The 18,034-nt window shown below is 39.3% G+C and overlaps 1 protein-coding gene across 1 annotated transcript in view; it reads right to left on the bottom strand.

The window, feature by feature from the left end:
• Positions 1–9,327: 9,327 nt before the first annotated feature.
• The window catches only part of LOC130588724 (interleukin-6 receptor subunit beta-like), a 31,986-nt gene continuing 23,279 nt past the window's right edge, over positions 9,328–18,034 (bottom strand). The window contains exons 13-15 of the mRNA XM_057389613.1: positions 17,023–17,119; positions 15,028–15,091; positions 9,328–11,141 (exon numbers count right to left, since the gene is read on the bottom strand). Coding sequence (XP_057245596.1) covers positions 10,668–11,141; positions 15,028–15,091; positions 17,023–17,119 — 635 coding nt within the window. The 3' untranslated portion in view covers positions 9,328–10,667. The remainder of the gene's footprint in view (positions 11,142–15,027; positions 15,092–17,022; positions 17,120–18,034) is intronic.

The raw sequence follows: 18,034 nt of genomic DNA, 5'->3' as shown, positions 1-18,034 counted from the left end.
GGGAAGAACTAGATTTCTTTCAGTGTATCTTGTTTTAGCTGGTATTAGTTTGATTTCTTAAGGTTTGTTGTCCTGAAATTGCATAGCTCTATGGTAGATACGAAGTGTGTAAAGGATTATGTACACTTGGCTGAGAAACATACCTTTGGAAATTAACAGTAGTTAAGGATGGCAGCCTTAACTTACTAGCTAGCTTACCACACATGTGAGGCTATATCCRCCATATTACTTTGTATGGTTCCCTTACTAAAAGTGTTTTGGGTTTTTTTTTCATTTTGTKTTTTTAAAAAAAGTAATYACTAAACACAAATATTGCYTCCCTACCTCAAATCATATTTTTTGCAAATACTGTATTTCCTGGTTTTGCTTTGTAAATAATGCTGTGCAGATCTGTGAGGTAGTTAYAATCTGTCCCTTCTTACCAGGTGTTTAACAGTTCCTCTGTTCTAAACAAGACACTTTTGGAGAACTCTTWCTCTGTAAAATATTTATCTCTGTAGAGGTTAGCTCACGATAAATTGGTAGCATAGCACGGTAATGAAGTTCTAATGTGCTCCTACAGGGTTGAGTGCATAATCCACTGAATGTGTCCATCTTCCATGGGAAGTCCATTGCCTTCATTGTTAACAAACTTGCGTGCTGAGCTTCTGTGTCACATCATTCATTTTTCCACTTTATAAATGGTAGGAACTCAGGTAGAGGTTTGAGAACAGTGCAGTTCATAATTGCTGTATTGTTTTACATGTAGTTTTTTCTGGATAAACCCTTATTTGAAAATTGCTCACAAGAGTGATGATAGCAGTGCCATTTTGCAAAGACCGCATAACACACATCCATTAGTGGCCATAGCTGTTTTCTGAAAAMGTTTTTGGTTAGCAGGCAGGATTTTTCTTTGTGTGCTGAAGGAGGAAAGTAGCACAAGAGAACTGCTTGGTGAATGAAACAGGATGTCAAACTCCATATAGAGGTTTCTTAAATTCATCAAAGTCACTGGGTATACACAGGTGTGAGGCATGAAATTTTATTTGCGAACACTGATAGTAGTATGTGAAGAATTGTTAGCTTTYGTATGTCAGAGCTGGAATTGGGGTAATAAAAGCACTGGGTTAGAAACTAGAGATAGCTGAAAAATACCTGAGAAAATTGTTGAGATGTGGGTTTTGCCTATTCATTAATCACTTGCCAATTTTTTTTGGTAGATAGATATTTCTGAACTAGCCTTATATTACCTGGTTGGCAGCAGCAACCTCTGCGCAGCTTGGATTCTGAAATGACCTGTGGATACTTCAGTGCATTTACTCTGCTGCCACGAGTGAACGTCAGTGGTCCATATCATGCTTTGCATTGCATGCTATTGTTCTCTGGTCCAATTATATCTGATTCAATACCTGAAATTATTTTGAAACTTTTCAGGTCTGTTACATAGTAGCTTTTCTCTTGCCTATAGCTTGTCCTGCTATCTTGTAATAGTTACTAGATTAGGGAGTTCAGTGGTTTTCTTCTGGGCTTAGAAAGAGATAATAAGTAAAGCATGCTCTGAATGTTACAAATTATTGTATATGTATTACCTGTCCTTATTCAGTTTATTTTTCATTCATATGTATGACCATTGCAAAGAGTAATGCCATAGTGCTCTGTGTATTGTCTACTTTTAGTTCTGAAGCAGCTCTGCATCAATGTCCTTTTGTAATGAAACAAGATCAGTTCCTGTAGTGTCAGAGGGGGAAAAAAAGCTCAAAATAATCTTGGATTTTGTAAATGTTAGGGTGGTAACAGCATTATGGTTGTAAAACAATCTTAAAGATGTGAATTCTAAATCATTATCTGGGGCATATGCCACTTGGTGGTACTGTTTTCCGTTTTATAGCAATCAGTTATTGCCTTTGGTGTTACCATAATTTTGAAAGTGAAGATATTACTTAGTGGCATAAATGCTGAAATCTGTCAATGGATAAAATCATGTTGATCAATAGACACTTAGTTCAAAGAGATGTAATTTTCTCACCAGAGATGTAGTGTTCTACACTACATCAATAGATGTAGAGATGTAGGAGAGTTCAATATACGTAGATATCATTAAGTTTTAGTGCCTAAAGAGAATCTAAAATTTAATCTTGTTTGCTAATACATAAACAGAAGTTTTCAGCTTGTATTTTAGCTTTATTTTTGTATGTTGAAAAATGTAAKTTAAATTACATTGAAAACTAAAAGCACTGTACAAAAGGAATTTTTTAAATGTAAGAGAACTACACTTTCATCTGTTTAATTTTAGGCTTTTAAAAAATGTCATTGCATGGGGTATTTATTTGTATTTCTGATTYAAGACTGACTCATTTGTAGTTAAGTCCAAGTGTAGTATGTGAGCACATTAGCAAAGGGTTTCTTATGTATTTTCTTCAATGTAATAGAGCTTAATAAACTTGTCAATATGTAGAGGAAGCTATTTTACCACTAGTTTGAGAAGTTGCAGCTGTTAACACTTCAGTTCTGTATTATTTAAGTAAATACTACAGTTGAGAAGCTATCTACCAACTTCAGTTTTCAGTGTTTCCTGAACATGTGAAATCTTACTATCCAAGAGGGCAATTTTTTTTTAATTGTCTTGGAATTCAGTTTTAAGATTTTTGAGCTTAATAGAGGAGAATACGGACAGCAAAAATGAAGGTTTTAGCTCTTCATAGTCTGGAAAGTTTCTGCTTACACTTTTTTAAAAATGGTTACATTTTTTATGTTCACTTATGATCTAGTGCCAAATTTGATGTAAGATTAGAGATTTTTAGTGTATAAAGTGTATTCCTAATTAAGGAAATCACTATTTTTCCATTGTAAAGGCGATATGTGTCTTTTTTGGCCTGAAAGACTTATCAGCAATGGTAAAAGAACAGTTTTATCTCCCTTTCATGCAGTTCTTGATATCCTTAAYGAGGCTGCCAGTTAACTGGCTTAGAAGTTGTTGCTCTGTCTGTAGTGCAAAGATTTAGAACTGCTGCTGCACTGATGAATAAATCATGAACCACTTAGAAGTTGCTACTTTGGAAAGCCATCATTTACCTAACAATCAAATGAAGAACTGATTTCGCCCAGAAAGATCAAGGGAGAAATTTAACATACATAGGTTATGTAGCCTATCAGTGGGTCATTTCTGGTATTTTCTCCACTGATAYGGGAGCTGTGTCTAATTTATTGCACACAAATTTTACCTATCACAGACTAGATTCAGATATACCTGAGGAACCTAAGCACCCCAGTAGTAAAATTACTATTTTCCTTCTCTAAGTTYGATATTTCGATATTAATTCAATATTAATAAGTAGGTATTCTAAGTTTAATTAACAGGTAACCAAGCTTGTGCTAAGTTGGTATGTTTTAGCAACAATGAAGCAGCTATGAAAATGGTACATATAAAGAAATGTTAAATGCTATTACATTGTTATTTTCATAAATAAATCATATTCCAAAGTTTTAATGGTGTCATAAACTCACTTCCACTAAATTTAGATGAGATAAAGCAAATGACTGTATATTTGTCTCCTTTTTTTTTCTTTTTTTTTTTAAATTTSATAGGCTTCATCTGCCACAGAATCAAGAACTKTGAAACTGTCTGTTGTACTGATGCAAGAATGTTACAGGAAAAGTGATAATGGGTTAAGTAATTTAATGCATTGTCAGTGTTTAATTTAAAAAGAGACTTCTGAATTCCCTGTCTGAGCGGGGGATTTTCTGCATAGGGAATTACCATAGTTTCACCAGAGTGTGTCTCACTTTCAAATAGTAAATCAGTAAATGTGACTGTATAGAAGACTACATCAAAGTAGGATCGGGAGTTTAGGTAGAATTTCTGACATGAACAGTAGCTATCAATTGATTGCCATGGATATTTTTGTATTAAAATTTACTTTTCAATGGCTAAGCTTCTAAATTGCTTTGTATAATGTGTAAGAGTCTGAATAGCAATGATTAGGAGCAAAAGTTTGAGATGTGTCTTTCAACAGGCCTGCTCAACAGTGACTTGACCTTGTGATTTTTGAGGTCAGTCATGTCTGTAATGAGACTCATGGCTGGTTTCACTCCCACAGATTTAGTCGCCACAGGTCCTTTAGTCACCACATCTGTGGTCTGGCTAATCCATTTCATGATGCTGTTCCTCCCTGTGAAAGCAGRGAAGAACATCTGAGAAACACATTGAGATGACTTTGCAATGGTGCAGAATCATGTATTACAGAGAGAGGCCAACCTCTACGTACGATGGTGACTGGGTACTTGTGCTAATTGTAAAAGTACTATTTCGTCTTTCCAAATTACAGTTATATCAGCAAGGAGATCCTTTGATTCACTGACATCTTCAGAATTGTGATCTGTTTGTTTTGTTACGTTTGCTTCCAACAAGAATGCACAGATGACAGCTCTTTGTTAYGGTATGAGCTTAGGGGAGCTGGAGRCTGCTTTGTAGGGCCGTTTCTCACATAATGTGGGACACAGTAAGTCACTGTAATACGCTAGTCTCAATCTTCTAATTTTATATCAGAACTTGGAGTATTCTTCTCTGTTCAAACAAATTGTGTCCGTGCTGAATTAATTAACTTGAAGTATACTTCAGAATCTTTTGATGAAAGAAAGTTTCAGACCTGGGTCATTGTATTGCACTGAATGTCTTAGAAATGGGCATATAAGGTGCTTTTTTGTCCAGATGGAAGATGGTAGCCAAATATTGCGTAAGTTAATTCATTCTAGTAAATCAGATTCCTTTTGACCATTTTTACCTTAGGAAATTTATTGTTGTAAGAACTGTAGAAATTCAGCAGGTGACAATCATAAATCCTACTACTTTTTAAAATAACTTTCTTCTGTCAGATGTGTAACTTCCAATAGCACCTTATAACTGCAAATGGAGATAGTAGTATATCCCTTTTGAAGTCATCAGATTAGGTCACCTGCCTGTAAGATTAGCAAGTTTTGTCTTTATGCTCTATCAATAGAGACAAATAGAAATCCGTAAAGACCATGAAGGAAAAATGATTGCCGTAGAAGCTATGTCAGCCTTCCAGATGATAGTTCTCAAGAGCTACATAAAAGCAGTCAAACCTCATTCCTGATCTGTCTCCTGTTGTAAAGAGGTGAGTAATGGTCCAAGCCTGCTGGTGCCACTGTTGATTCATCTTCTGACTTACAAGCAGACCCTTGAGATATAAAATGCCTAATTTTGATTAGTTATCAAAYGTCTGGATATGATGATTATTTATGCCGTGTACACTTGCTGCTGCTTGGTGCTTGGCTACCTGGAAACTGACGATGGGGGAAGRTTTTTGAGTTTGGGGAGAAGGGGTGAGTACTGTTTTTAGTTCAGTCTCCACATTCTCTTTTGTACTATGAAGATGTGAACTTGTGTGCAATGAACTAAGAATTGAGGTATCTTTGAGACGGAAGACTGGATGTGTAAATTATGATGGATTAATGACTAGTGATTGCAATATTAGGCAGGAGAACGAAAATTGTGGTGCTGCTTTAGTGCTTATACAGAAACTTTGCTTTAATACTCTGAATTTATACCTTTAAAACAAGCTTTCCAAAAGCTCTGGGTGTTCTTGCGTTTGGATCATTGTACTACTGTTGAAAAGATACCTTTTCTAACACATCACTTGGAATCAATGGCCAGAAGTCCTCATTTATAAATATGGTTCTGTGTATCACTTGCTGTCTTGGTTTGAGGCAATGTTTTCAGAGAAAAATGTTACAAGGTAAATGTTTCCTCTGAAGTGAAAAATTTGATATTTTTTTCCCACCAATATGAAATAGATGTTCGGGCAAAACTGAAGAGAAAAAAAAAAGTAGTTTATTAACAAAACACAGTGCCCACAGGAGACAGATTAAAAAGTAACTGTTAGATATTTAAAACTCAGGAACAGGCACTGTCCGCTCCCCCTACAAAACCACTCGACCATGTGGCTTGGAGAAAATGGCGGCTCTCATCCCTGGGAWAAAGAAACAAAAGAAAAGAGTCCACATGGCCGCTCTGACAACAGTGGAAAAAAACCTGATGATAGTCCTCACTGTGGATGAAACAGAGGGCTCGGCTTCTTCCAGAGTCCAGGACAAGACGGAACAAGAAGCACAGCTTCTCCCTGCTGGCCGCCAAATTGCTCCCAAAGAAAAAAAATCATATGGGTTGGAGAAAAGGGTGGTGGTCCAGGGAAATCTTGTTTGCCCAAGCTAACAAACCCGAGTTTGCTAAATGGTAACGATGTAACTCCCCTGCACACAGYGAGCAAGGAACTCCTGCTGYGCAGAGCTGAGCTCAAAAGCTGAGCTCAAAAGCTCAAGAGCTGAGCTCCCTGGCTTTTAAACTGCCCGTGCTGCTCCTGCCCCTTCTTCCGAGTTGCATTTAAAGGCGCAGGCACCTTTTGGGTATTACAAGCCAATKGGATATAGGAATACAGGATTGKCACAAAAATCAACCCAAGACATTTACTAAGACTTTCCAGATCACAGTTTTGGATTTACTTTTGAAAGTGCTACCCTTATTGCTGAGAGCACAAGCTGGTTTTGTGACCCAAGAGAGAAATCTCTCAAGAATGTTCAAACCCTGAAAGCCTGTTGAAGAAATTACAGTGGAGAAACAAAAATGCTTAAGCCAGAATCAGTCCTGGAATTTCAGAAAGTACAAGTGTGATAGCTGGTCTAAGATGAGCATCTTCTAGAAGTTAGGCTATGCTGCGCTGTAGTATAAAACTCAGTGCTGGAGCACCCCCTCCTGAGCTATGCAGACAGATTTCAGGTGGTGTTTTAAATACAGCTTATTTAGACACTGAGCATGCTGCGGGCTTTGTAACAAGCCTACTGCAAAGCTGCCACTATATTTAGTACTTTACCACTGCTAATTTTGTACTCTAATGCCACAGCAATCTGCTAAAATGTACTGAAATGTGATGTATGTACTTGCATGTTAATAGGTGATACTCCATATACAGATGGCAGGGCCTTCTCAGTCATATCTGAAAGGTTTGTTTTGACTGTGATACCATGGCCAGTTCAATATCTGGTGCCTTGGACCAACACTCCTGTTCTAGGATGAATATTTGTTTTGTCTGTGTCACACTGTGGTAATTTTCAGTGCTGATTATTGCACTGCAAGTCTGACTTCAGGCACAACAGAAAAAAAAATAATAATAATTTTTAAAAAAATCTTCATGTCCATGCGAGAAAAGACGTCTACTCTGGATACCAGAAAAAAAACAAYGTGTGTACTAACCTAGCTTTGTGCTGTATTAGGGACTGAATATTACTTTCCTTTCTCTGTAAATACCAGATGCTAAAGCATTGTAACCTTGCAGTACAGTATCCCATGCTGTTAATCACTATACAATATCCAGGCCTACAATTGTCTAAGCTTTTACCATGTCTAAATTCTCACTAATGCAAACAGTGATGATCCAGAACTATGCTGACTGTGGAAAGAAAGCAAAAATGTAATTATAAAATGCATTCTATTTTATGGCCCTGAGCCTTCATAGATGCAATTTCACTGAAGCTAAGAGTATTGAGGCTAAGAACACCTCAGAAACCACTTTGAGAGTACTATAGCACAAGGAATGAACTATCTTACWGGTTTAGTAGTAGAGGAAGGCTTCTGCACTCACTATAAACCACTATATGCACATTTTTAAAAAACTGTCTGAAGAGGTCATGTGGGACAACTAGATGGTTGTTGTAGAACCCTTCCACAGAAGAGTCAACCAAAAAAAACACAAACCACAGACCTGGTTTTCCCTAACCTGAAGACCTGAGCACAGTGTGTCTCTTAATCCTGTGTCCCTGAGTAAAGATGTTTTTMCAACTAAACAAATGATGCCTGATGATTTTTGCTTTTCCTTTTACACTTTCTGTACCCTCTATGCATCCACCTGTACCCCTTAGCCCACATGTTTGTAATTCCTGTAGCCCGATATTCCAGCTAAGTTTAGGAGTTCTCCTGGGCACAGAGACCAAACATCCTGAGGAAGAAGTCAGTGTGCCCTGTGCTATCTTAAACCCGAGGCTCCAGCCTTGGGTGAAGCCTTCTCTCTGGAACATCTTGTGTAAACTGGGCTCTGGCCTCATCCAGGGGGGGATTCATTAGAATAGGGGGACATTACTGCATTTGTTAAGTTTCTYATTGGGGAATCCTAGATAGATATGCTAATTCCTGAAACCTATAAAACTTGTACCYGTGCTGTACACGGGTGTGCATTCTGCCATCAAGTTGTGCACCTGGGATCCCAAATACCAAGGTAAAACCCTTTTTATCCCCTTAACTCTTTCCRTGTCATTGTTAAAAACTGGCCATCAAGGCAACACCTCCTTTTTGGCTGCATGAAACAACTTAGCAGGTGTACTTGTCTATTTCTCTCCTCATGAAAGGTTTTTTCTTTATTTTTAAAGGATGTATCATGATGGGTTGAGTTCTTAGTTTATATCTAACCTTCATAACAGGATTTTTCATGTATCTCTTATTCTCCCACATGTACTGTTTACAGTCATTGTACAAATATTGCTCTAATGAGATCAATTAAGAGTCACATATATTGTGAGCTTTACAACTGAAAGTAGAGTACATCTATCCCTACTATTTAATATCCATGAGTGCTTCTAGGACAATTCTCCTGTCCCGCTATATGAATTTTCTTTAGTAAGATGTCAGACAATGGCTGGTGTAGTGGAGTTAAAAGCCCAAGCCATCTGTTGAGTTTTACATATCAAGGCTGCTTCATACACTGAAACTGTTTGCAGGACTTTGGTTTGGTTTTGCTTTCTTACTTTACACATAACAGAATGGTAAGTATTGGTTTAGTAGGTTCAGACTAAGAAAAGAATACAGTGTTTACAGGATTCAGGGCTTACTGTAAAGCTATCAAAGGTACCAATTGCACCAGTAAAATAAGTTTATCTGACCAGAAATGAAAAAAGTACTATAAGCAAGGAGCATGGATAATTCTTACATTTTGGAAATGGACAAATTATGACTGTTTGATGGTGATTATATATCAAGACTTCATTGCCTATAACAGCTTTTCATTTCAACACAACTACTAGATGTTACAAGGAACAATGGTTCCACTAACTGTAGGATCATTTGCATTCTCTTAAATTCAAAACAGGTAAAGTTACAAAATTTTTAAAAAGAAGGAAGATATTTAAAGGACTCTCCAAACTTGTGTGGTCTCTGGGGAGTGTTCCTCTTGCCCTTTGTTTCAATTACAAAATTTAGCAACCATGTGTGCACATTGCTTTGAGGGAGAACAATGAATTTGAGGTGCTAAGAAAAAAAACAGTATAACCTACAGTGCATAACCTACAGTGAAATACAGGATTGTTCCTGCCAGTCTTATCAGATATAGAGACATGTAGTTAAAGAGAGAGTGAATATAAATAAGGAAAGAGAATAAAACAGATTTTGTTAAGGGTTCTCACTAAATCAGTGAAGGGGGGTTATGGAATTTCTATGAGTTTTTGCAAGCATGGCTGCTCTATAACTCATAATGCCTAGTATGAGTGGAAATATTARTGAGAATGTAAATCGTCCTTCACTTGTAATGAGAGAATTTTTTAAAGTGTCCATCTAGGGAAATCTGATGCTTAGGATGCAGTTCATCAATTTATTTCTCCACAAAGCAATTTTAATGAAATGCTCTTGAAAATCRAGGAAACAACAATAAATTGGGTTTTTTTACAATAAGTGCGGGCCATTAATACCTGCAGAGTTCATGACTGAGAAATCCTTGTTAGCCAGAAAAGGGTTCCGACTCCCTGCGTTGTGGAGATCCATGACAGAGCTGCCTAGAGCATCTTGAGGAGCAYCCTTTCATCCCCTGTATTCCAGTGGCTCCCTTCCATGCAATCCTTGGAGCAGTGACTAAGTGAACTATCTGTTCAGCTCCTGAAGTCTGTTTAACGCTTATTGTCATGGCATGCAGTGGGAAAACGTATCTGCAGCAACACCTCATCACAAAACATGGATGGGTTTTTCTGAATGTGTAGGGAATTATAGGAGGAAAYAGCCTTAATTTAATGCAAGTAACTCCAATACTGTTAATGAAACTTATTATGGTCTTCACTTACACAGCATTATTTATCTGCAATGACAAAAGCTGCAAAGTTCTAGGGTGTAAAGCACTTAATTGTGCCTCACCTAGATCAATAAAGAGAATTTTTGATTCCTATCAAAGATTTGCACTAATTTCTTTGGCCAGCTTTGACCARCTGGAGAGCTTCTTTGGAGTAGTAGGTACTTCTGCTGAATTTTTTTTTTTTTGCTGAAGAGCTTCTGAGATCTGAAAACAAGATCTTAAGCTGGTCGTAGTGAGTAAAGAATTTTCCTGATATCTACAATGGCATTGTGCTTAGATTGGAAGCCTTGAATGGATCCTGAGTGCCCTGGGACAAAATACCAAGCAAGAGGTATCTTGAAGGATTTCTCATATAATTCTCTGAAAGTTTTGCCTCTGTGAAGATGGTAGGACTTTCAACAAAATGATTGTGATGATCTAATCTAATTGAATAATCGATCTATTTCACCAAGGAGTCTTTTGTAGTGRAGATTATCACAAGCTCACTGTTCCATATGGTCCTTGTGGCTCCACCAACATTTTAGAACTTGGTTTTATGGTAAGGAAAATTATGAAGATGCTTCAGTTTTAATTGACTTGCTTCATTAAAGTTGGTCCAGATGACAAAACTACTACCTGGCTTTGTTTGAGGTAGTCCTGGGAAGCAAACAAAAGCTTATGCACAGTTTGTGCTGGCTTGCTGCTCAGTTCCATGTCCAGATGAGGATGAGCAGCTCTCTCAGGCATGCTCACTGCCAGACCCATCAGGGCTTTCTGGCTGACCTCCATGCTGGCATAGTCACTCAAGAGCGGTACTTCAGTAGAAATGATGTCTTCTTCACTTGTAACTGCTTCTGCAGGGATTTCCTCATGCCTCAGGCTTATGTCTGTGTCATTGCTAGGTTTTTCCAACCTGCAAGTGTCATGCTGGCTGTCTTCACCATCTGTGAAAAGGTCTAAAGTCAGAGGAGCCTTCAACTCGTGCTCTATGACAAAAAGGCTGGTGGTGTCATTGTCTGACAGAGYCTGAAGCAGTGACCTTGAAACAGGTTTCCAATTAGTCTGTGAGACAAAGCAAAGAGAAAGAGTAATATGCTAATTAATCTATTTAATSTCATCTTTGAATGAAAATACTTACTTACCTAATTTAGAGGACCATCTTCTTCTGTCCCATAACATTTAAGCAAAGTTTTTCTTTCTTTTAKGTGTACTTGGGACCAAAGGTAGCAATGATAAAATGTAAGGCTCATGATGTGCTGTTCTGAGAAAAACAGCTTTCAAAAATTTAACAAGTATGTTACTATAAAAAGGCAGCAGCTTGAACAGCAGCCAGACAAGATTAAGCTGTCAGCTGCTGCAAGCAGTTTGTTTTGAAACTTAATGCTATGTTGTGATCTAAGCATACCTGGAGTTAACAAGTTTTTGCAAATTCTGGGGGGTTAATGGGAGAACAGTTGGTAAAACCAAGCTTCCTTATTTTCCACTTAGATTGTTCTGGGTTTGCCCACATTTGCAATAATGTTTTTTAAATTATGGGCAAGCTGGTGTAGCTATTTTTCCCTTCCTCCTCCCCCCAACCTCTCCACTTGCTSTAAATTTGTTTAAATTGTTATGGTTCTTATGCAAGAAATAAGTAGGTGTATATTGTTTTTTTTTATTTTATTTCTTATAACGATTTGTAATCTGACTGGAAATGAGAATGCTGTTCTTTGAAATCTCAGCAGCACTACATAAAATATTTCAATTTTTCTCTTGTGATGGGATGAGTAGACACGATTGCATGGTTAACTTCTGCCTTGTTTTGAATAAAGACCTGTGTGATATGTACCTTCCTTACAATATTTTTTTAAGAAGAGCAGTCCAAATTCCAGCACTGCCAAATCTAAAATAGGTTTTATGTCTATTTGGACTTCAGTAAAGCCAGAATCCTCCTGGATAAACAGGCTGCTTGTGGTTTGGATAGGTGCACTCTTCACCAGGTAAAAACTGCCCGGATGGCTGGGCCCAGAGTGGTGATGAGTGGAGTTCCATGCAGCTGGTGGGCACTCACCAGTGCTGTTCCCCAGGGCTCAGTACTGGGGGCAGTTCTGTTTAATGACTCCATCAGTGACCTGGACAAGGGGATCGAGTGCACCCTCAGTCAGTTTGTGGGTGACACCGAGCTGGGTGGGAGCTGATCTGCTGGAGGGCAGGAAGGCTCTGCAGAGGGATCTGGCCAGGCTGGATCATGGGCCAAGGCCAAGGGTGTGAGGTTCAACAAGAACCAGGGCCGGGTCCTGCCCTGGGGTCACAACAACCCCAGGCRGTGCCACAGGCTGGGGCAGAGTGGCTGGAAAGCTGCCCACAGGAAAAGGACCTGGGGGTGCTGGTGACAGCGGCTGAACATGAGCCAGGGTGTGCCCAGGTGGCCAAGAAGGCCAATGGCATCCTGGCCTGGATCAGCAATGGTGTGGCCAGCAGGAGCAGGGCAGGGATTGTGTGTTCAGTTTTGGGTCCCTCAGTTCAGGAGAGTCATTCTGGTGCTGGAGCACATCCAGAGAAGGGCAACAGACCTGGGGAAGGGTCTGGAGCACAACTCCTGTGAGGAGCAGCTGAGGGAGTGTTCAGCCTGGAAAAAAGGACCCTGTGGGGAAATGGCATCACTCCCTACATCTGCCCGAAAGGAGGCTGTAGCCAGGTGGGAGGTTGCCTCTTTTCCCAGATAACAAGTGACAGGATGAGAAGAAATGGCCTCAAGTTGCACCAGAGAAGGTTCAGACTGGATAATCGGAAGAATTTCTTCTCTAAAAAAGTGGTCAGGCTGTCCAGGGAGGTGGTGGATTCACCATCCCTGAAGGTGTTCTGAAAAAGTCTACATGTGCCACCTGGGGACATGGATTAGTGGTGAATGTAGTGGTGCTGGTTAATGATTAGGCTTGACGATCATAGAGTTCTTTTTTAAACAACATATTCTGGGCTTCTGTCTGAAAGAGGCACTGAAAGGTGAAGAAGAAGAGGAAGCAGCTTTGAAGGATCTTGCCTATATGCAAAGAACAGGAAACTGAATGAGTGACTGTCAGACATTTTAGATCTCCATAGTTCATTTTCCTGGTCTCTGTAATGAGGGTGCCTCCATTTTCTTCTGCTACTCCGTCCCATTGACTTACATCTTGTTAAATAATCCTCTGTCTGGRGAACAAGTCATCTTGCTGCCTACCTGGCCTATATTTGTGATTTTGTCCAGAGCTGCTATGTTGTTCAACTAAACTGGTACAGTTCAATCTTGAAACAACTACAAATCAAATAAATGTAAAAAATATAGGAAAATCTGTTCCCTGCCTCTGTTTTGCACTGCCTGTTTGGGRATTACCTTTCTCCACAGCTCATCAAGTGTTCAGAATACCAAATTASTTCCAGACAATATACCTGGTAAACTATTTATTGTACTATATCCTGACATAGTGTTTTTTTCTGCTTTCTCCCAAACCATTATCTGATATCTGGTATTTCTGTGTCTGAAGTGTTATCAACATTAAGTATTACCTACTAGGCATGGTTAACACAGCTATCATTTTCTTTGACAGTTGCTTTACCTCTGCAGGAAAAGTTAAAGGCCTTTTAAATTCATTCAAATTTTGCTTTTAAACATTTTATGTCAAACTGGGACTGTGGATCATAGAACCTATTTGCCCTTTCTGAAGCATGCAGCCTCACTCAGTGTATTTCACTTGCAATTCTTCATGGCAAAATGTCTACCTGATACTAGTTCTGAACTCATCACTCCTTTATCTACATTTAGGTGGAAGAATGAAAGAAAGCGACTAAGGAAGTCATCTAAACCATACTTGCTTTGTCCCAGGAAGCAATGCTGATCTTCAGCAAAATTTTTGATTATCAGCAGACTATCAGTGTCTTCTGAAATTTTGTTTCTGATTACTTCACTATGCATCCCAGTTTTGGCCAGTGTCTGGCTTGTAGATACCAACTAGCCAAAGCCTGAAGTTTGACTCAATACAAGTCTGCTTGTTAAAGCTCACAAGAGAAACTACTAAATTGACAAGTGCCAAATTAAATTCAGGTCTTCCAGAAAAAGAGATTTACAAAGGAAAGCAGTACTAGTTCCTGGTGGAACAATGGCAGGTGGTCTGTGACTCAATAGATAAACTTAGGTGTTCTAAAAGGAGAACTTTTAGTATCAGATGTCCCTAAAACTACAGCAGAAATCTGATTAAAWGAGGGAAGGCAAGAAGGGGAAGACACAAATAAATCTACTAATGGGCAAAAGTGGATAAAGGGGTTTCCACAGCTGCTTCTAATATTTGATTTTCTTCTAACAGCTTATTTCTCTGCTTCTTTAGTGCTGAAATTCAGGTATACTTGATCAAGGCATATAGGAAAACTGTGGGCGAGATTTSAGCATGCTGCTGATCCTTGGTGCCTGTTGACCAGTAGGAGCTCCTCAGGCAACTTCCAGCTGCCAGCCAGAGCCCCTGGATTGCTTTGGAGGCAAGTACTGAGGAGTGAGGAGCAGACTTCAGAAAACATYATGTGACACGGCCTCTGTCCTGAGACTTCACTGGATTTAGGCCACAATTCATTACTTTGTATTTTGAATAACTTGCACTTAATAATCAGTTTGAGTTGGTGAAAACTGACTGGATATAAAAACTGAATTTCTCTTTTTAGATTCTATCTACCCCATTTAGCTTTGATTTTTCTTTTAAGAACCATGTATTTTAAAATGCTCTATAATTTACCCAAAAATGTCTGAGATCTTTATTAAAAGTGTTTACAGCCTCTGCCTAAATAACAACCATCCCCATCCTATATTTTGAATATTATTCTGCCTTCCCAGCTGTTGATGCTAGACATTTTCTAGAGTGAAGCATGAAAGGAYGAATAACTGTCATTATAGATTGATCAAAAGTCTCCCCTGTGTATTTTTTCATATTGTCAGAAGAGTACTTGCCATATCTTGGAGTGCACTGCTGTTTGTTGGGCTTGGTACACTGGGCCAGTATGATATTTTCAGCCTGTAAAGAAACAATTTATATTTACTTTCAGCTTAAATGGCCAACATTTCCTATGCATTTAAATTAATTACCATTCATACATAACATATGGGCATTTTTGTGACCACCAAAAAAAAGTGTTTTACAGAGACTTTTAAGCATAAAGTTAATTAAAAGCTGAAGGTCATACTTGGTAGTCTACATTGAAATGCCGAGTTAATGATAATTAGCTTATTTGTTTAATGACAGAGGAGCTGTGAAAGTGCTGGTAATGCCTCTTTCTATACATTTAATCACTGTCTAATCCTAATTTRTTATCATTTCCACAAAACCTCCATATTCCTTGAGGCCTTTGGGATATGCAGGAAGTTTGTTTCAGTAAGTACTTGCTCCTGGGCTTCCACTTAGAAGTTTCCTTTTCCTTAAAAATAAAGAGCAAGATACTGCTGCATTCAGCCCATGTGCAAGGCACTGGTGATCTGGAAGAAGTTCTAAGGGGGCAACACAGTTCCTGCTCAGTCTGATTGTTTTGAGTTGGGCTCCTCCTGGGATCTATTACCTACAGCATCTCATGTCCATAAGAAGAGCCTCCACACAGCTGTAAGAGAGGTTGGGGGTTTAAGCAGACCATCACTCCGCCTTAGTGTTGGCTTCAATGTTTTCCAGTTATGAAAATAAATCTAGACTTCATTAGCTTTAGGATACTCTGCCTCTGCTTGTGGCTGGAGGTGAAGTCTGTGCCTGTAAAGTTACTGAATCTTCTTGCTGATCCTGTGAAGATGGATGTTTGGCTGGCTGGTGGATCCTTTCTTACAAATCAAGAAGGCACTTGGGATGAGGGCATCACTTCATCTCAGTTCAAAGTGATCAATATTACTACAAATTTATAAATTTAAGCACTATTTTGTAGTGCTACAGTGGGCTCCCATGTGCTGCCTAGCTGTTTTGCAGGTTTTTTTCCCCTGTTCTTTCCTGCTGGGCCCAGACAATGAAGTGTGGTCTTATGTTTAACACAATGAAGTTTTAATCTAGGTCAAAGCTTCTGTGTAGGTCTCAGAAGTTCTTGTCAAAACTGCTATATCAGATGCAGAGCAACTGAAAGTACAATCTGAAAAGGGGAGAGTACAGGAGGCTTCACGTGGAGAGTGGTGTCTGTTCCTCAGTGGCAAGGACAGGAGTTAAGCTAAAGCAGGATATCTCATGCTGTGTGGCTTCCAAGCCATCTGTCCTTTAGCAGTTGTGCTTTCAGCTTCTGAAGCTGGTGCTTTTTGTAAAGGAATAAAAGAGAAGGTAGTGTTCTAGGACACCAAATAGTCAGATGAGTGGTTATGTGCAATTAAGTTTGTCAGAAAATTAATCAGAAGCCATTATTATGCAGACAATTTTCTTTTTGTGGTAGTGTGTGCACCTGATATTGTACCTCAAATTAATATGTGGGGGGAATACTTAATAATTGCAGAAAATCATTTATCCTAAAACTTGAGGATCTTACAGGCATCCTTGTTATTCTGTCTTGTTCCTACTCATTCATATATTACTCCACTCCTTATGGGCTTCTATATATACTTTATACATTCAAAATCCAAATGCATTTGCAAGAAACATCCTATATAAAAATAATCAAATTCATGGATAATCTAATATAATTGTTATGTATATAGCATATTTCCCACTCTCCTGGCTCTTTCTAAGTGTGCTTGTTAACGGAGGTAGTCAGAGAATGGAATCAAAAGCTAACAATTATATCTTTTTGACAAATTCTTTTTACTATTTTAGTCAGCTTGTAGCAGCTTGTAATTGCTCCCACTGTGAAATGAATGTGGGGGGCCTTTGTGTTGTATGTTTTTTGAGTTGTGTTGCCTTTAATGACAAAAAAGGCCCAGTGCTATGAAACTCAGAGCTAAGCAAAACAGGAGTGCTGCTTACAACTTCAGCCAACATTCTGTTCTTACCTTTTAAGCACTAGAGAGCAAGTGAGAGGTGCAAAAATCAGAATGAGTACCATGCTGAAGCAAAGGCCAATCACAAAACCTTCAAATTCTCCTTTATCTGATGGGGACAGAAAGACTCGAATCAGATTTATGATGCTAAGTACAGAAAGGTCTTATTAACTTCATGAGAGAAGTATTYCAAATAGAAGTCAAGGCCAACTTCACACATGTTCCAGAATCAAATAAAATCTAGTTAAAAAAAGAGATTTGGGATTTCCAAGGGAGTATGAGGTTTTCAATATTGTATTTTTAACATAGCTAGGTATTATGGAGGCACAGAATAGTTGGGATTGGAAGGGATCACCGGAGATCATCTAATCCCTCTGTTCAAGCAAGTTCAYCTAGGGCAGGTGACACAGGAKAGCATCCAGGYAGCTTTGGACTWCCCAGCCTCTCTGGACACTCTGCTCCTGTACTCTGTCACCCTCACAGTAAAGAAGTTATTTCTCATGTTCAGGTGGAAATTCCTGTATTTCAGTTAGTGCCCCTTGCTTCTTGTTGTGCCATYGGGCACCGCTGGAAATAGTCTGGCCCTGACCTCCTGACTCCTAACATTTGCCCTTAAGGCGTTTGCTAAGATTCCCTCTCTGTTGTGTCTTCTCCAGGATAAACAGGCCCAGCTTTCTCAGCCTTTCCTCTTTAGTAGGGTGCTCCAGTTCCCTGCTCACCCTCAAACTCTCCACTGGACCCACTCCAKGAGCTCCATGGCTCTCTCGTCCTGAGGAGCCCAGAACTGGACATGGCACTCCAGGTGAGGCCTCACCAGGGCTGAGTGGAGGGGCARGATCACCTTCCATGACCTGCTGGAATGCTCTTCCTAATGCCCCCCAGGACWCCATTGGCCTTCTTGGCYACCAGGACACTCTGCTGGCTCAKGGACAGTTTGCTGTCCCTCAGGACCCCCAGATCCTTCTCTGCAGAGCTGCTCCTCAGCAGGTCAGGCCCAGCCTGTGCTGGTACCTGGGGTTGTTCT

Source organism: Malurus melanocephalus, unplaced genomic scaffold (assembly GCF_030028575.1).
Source record: "Malurus melanocephalus ecotype Western Australia unplaced genomic scaffold, MMel_1.1 scaffold_18, whole genome shotgun sequence".
NCBI lineage: Eukaryota > Metazoa > Chordata > Aves > Passeriformes > Maluridae > Malurus > Malurus melanocephalus.
The sequence above is the reverse complement of the archived record's forward strand: the minus strand, read 5'-3'. Positions and strand labels throughout refer to the sequence as shown.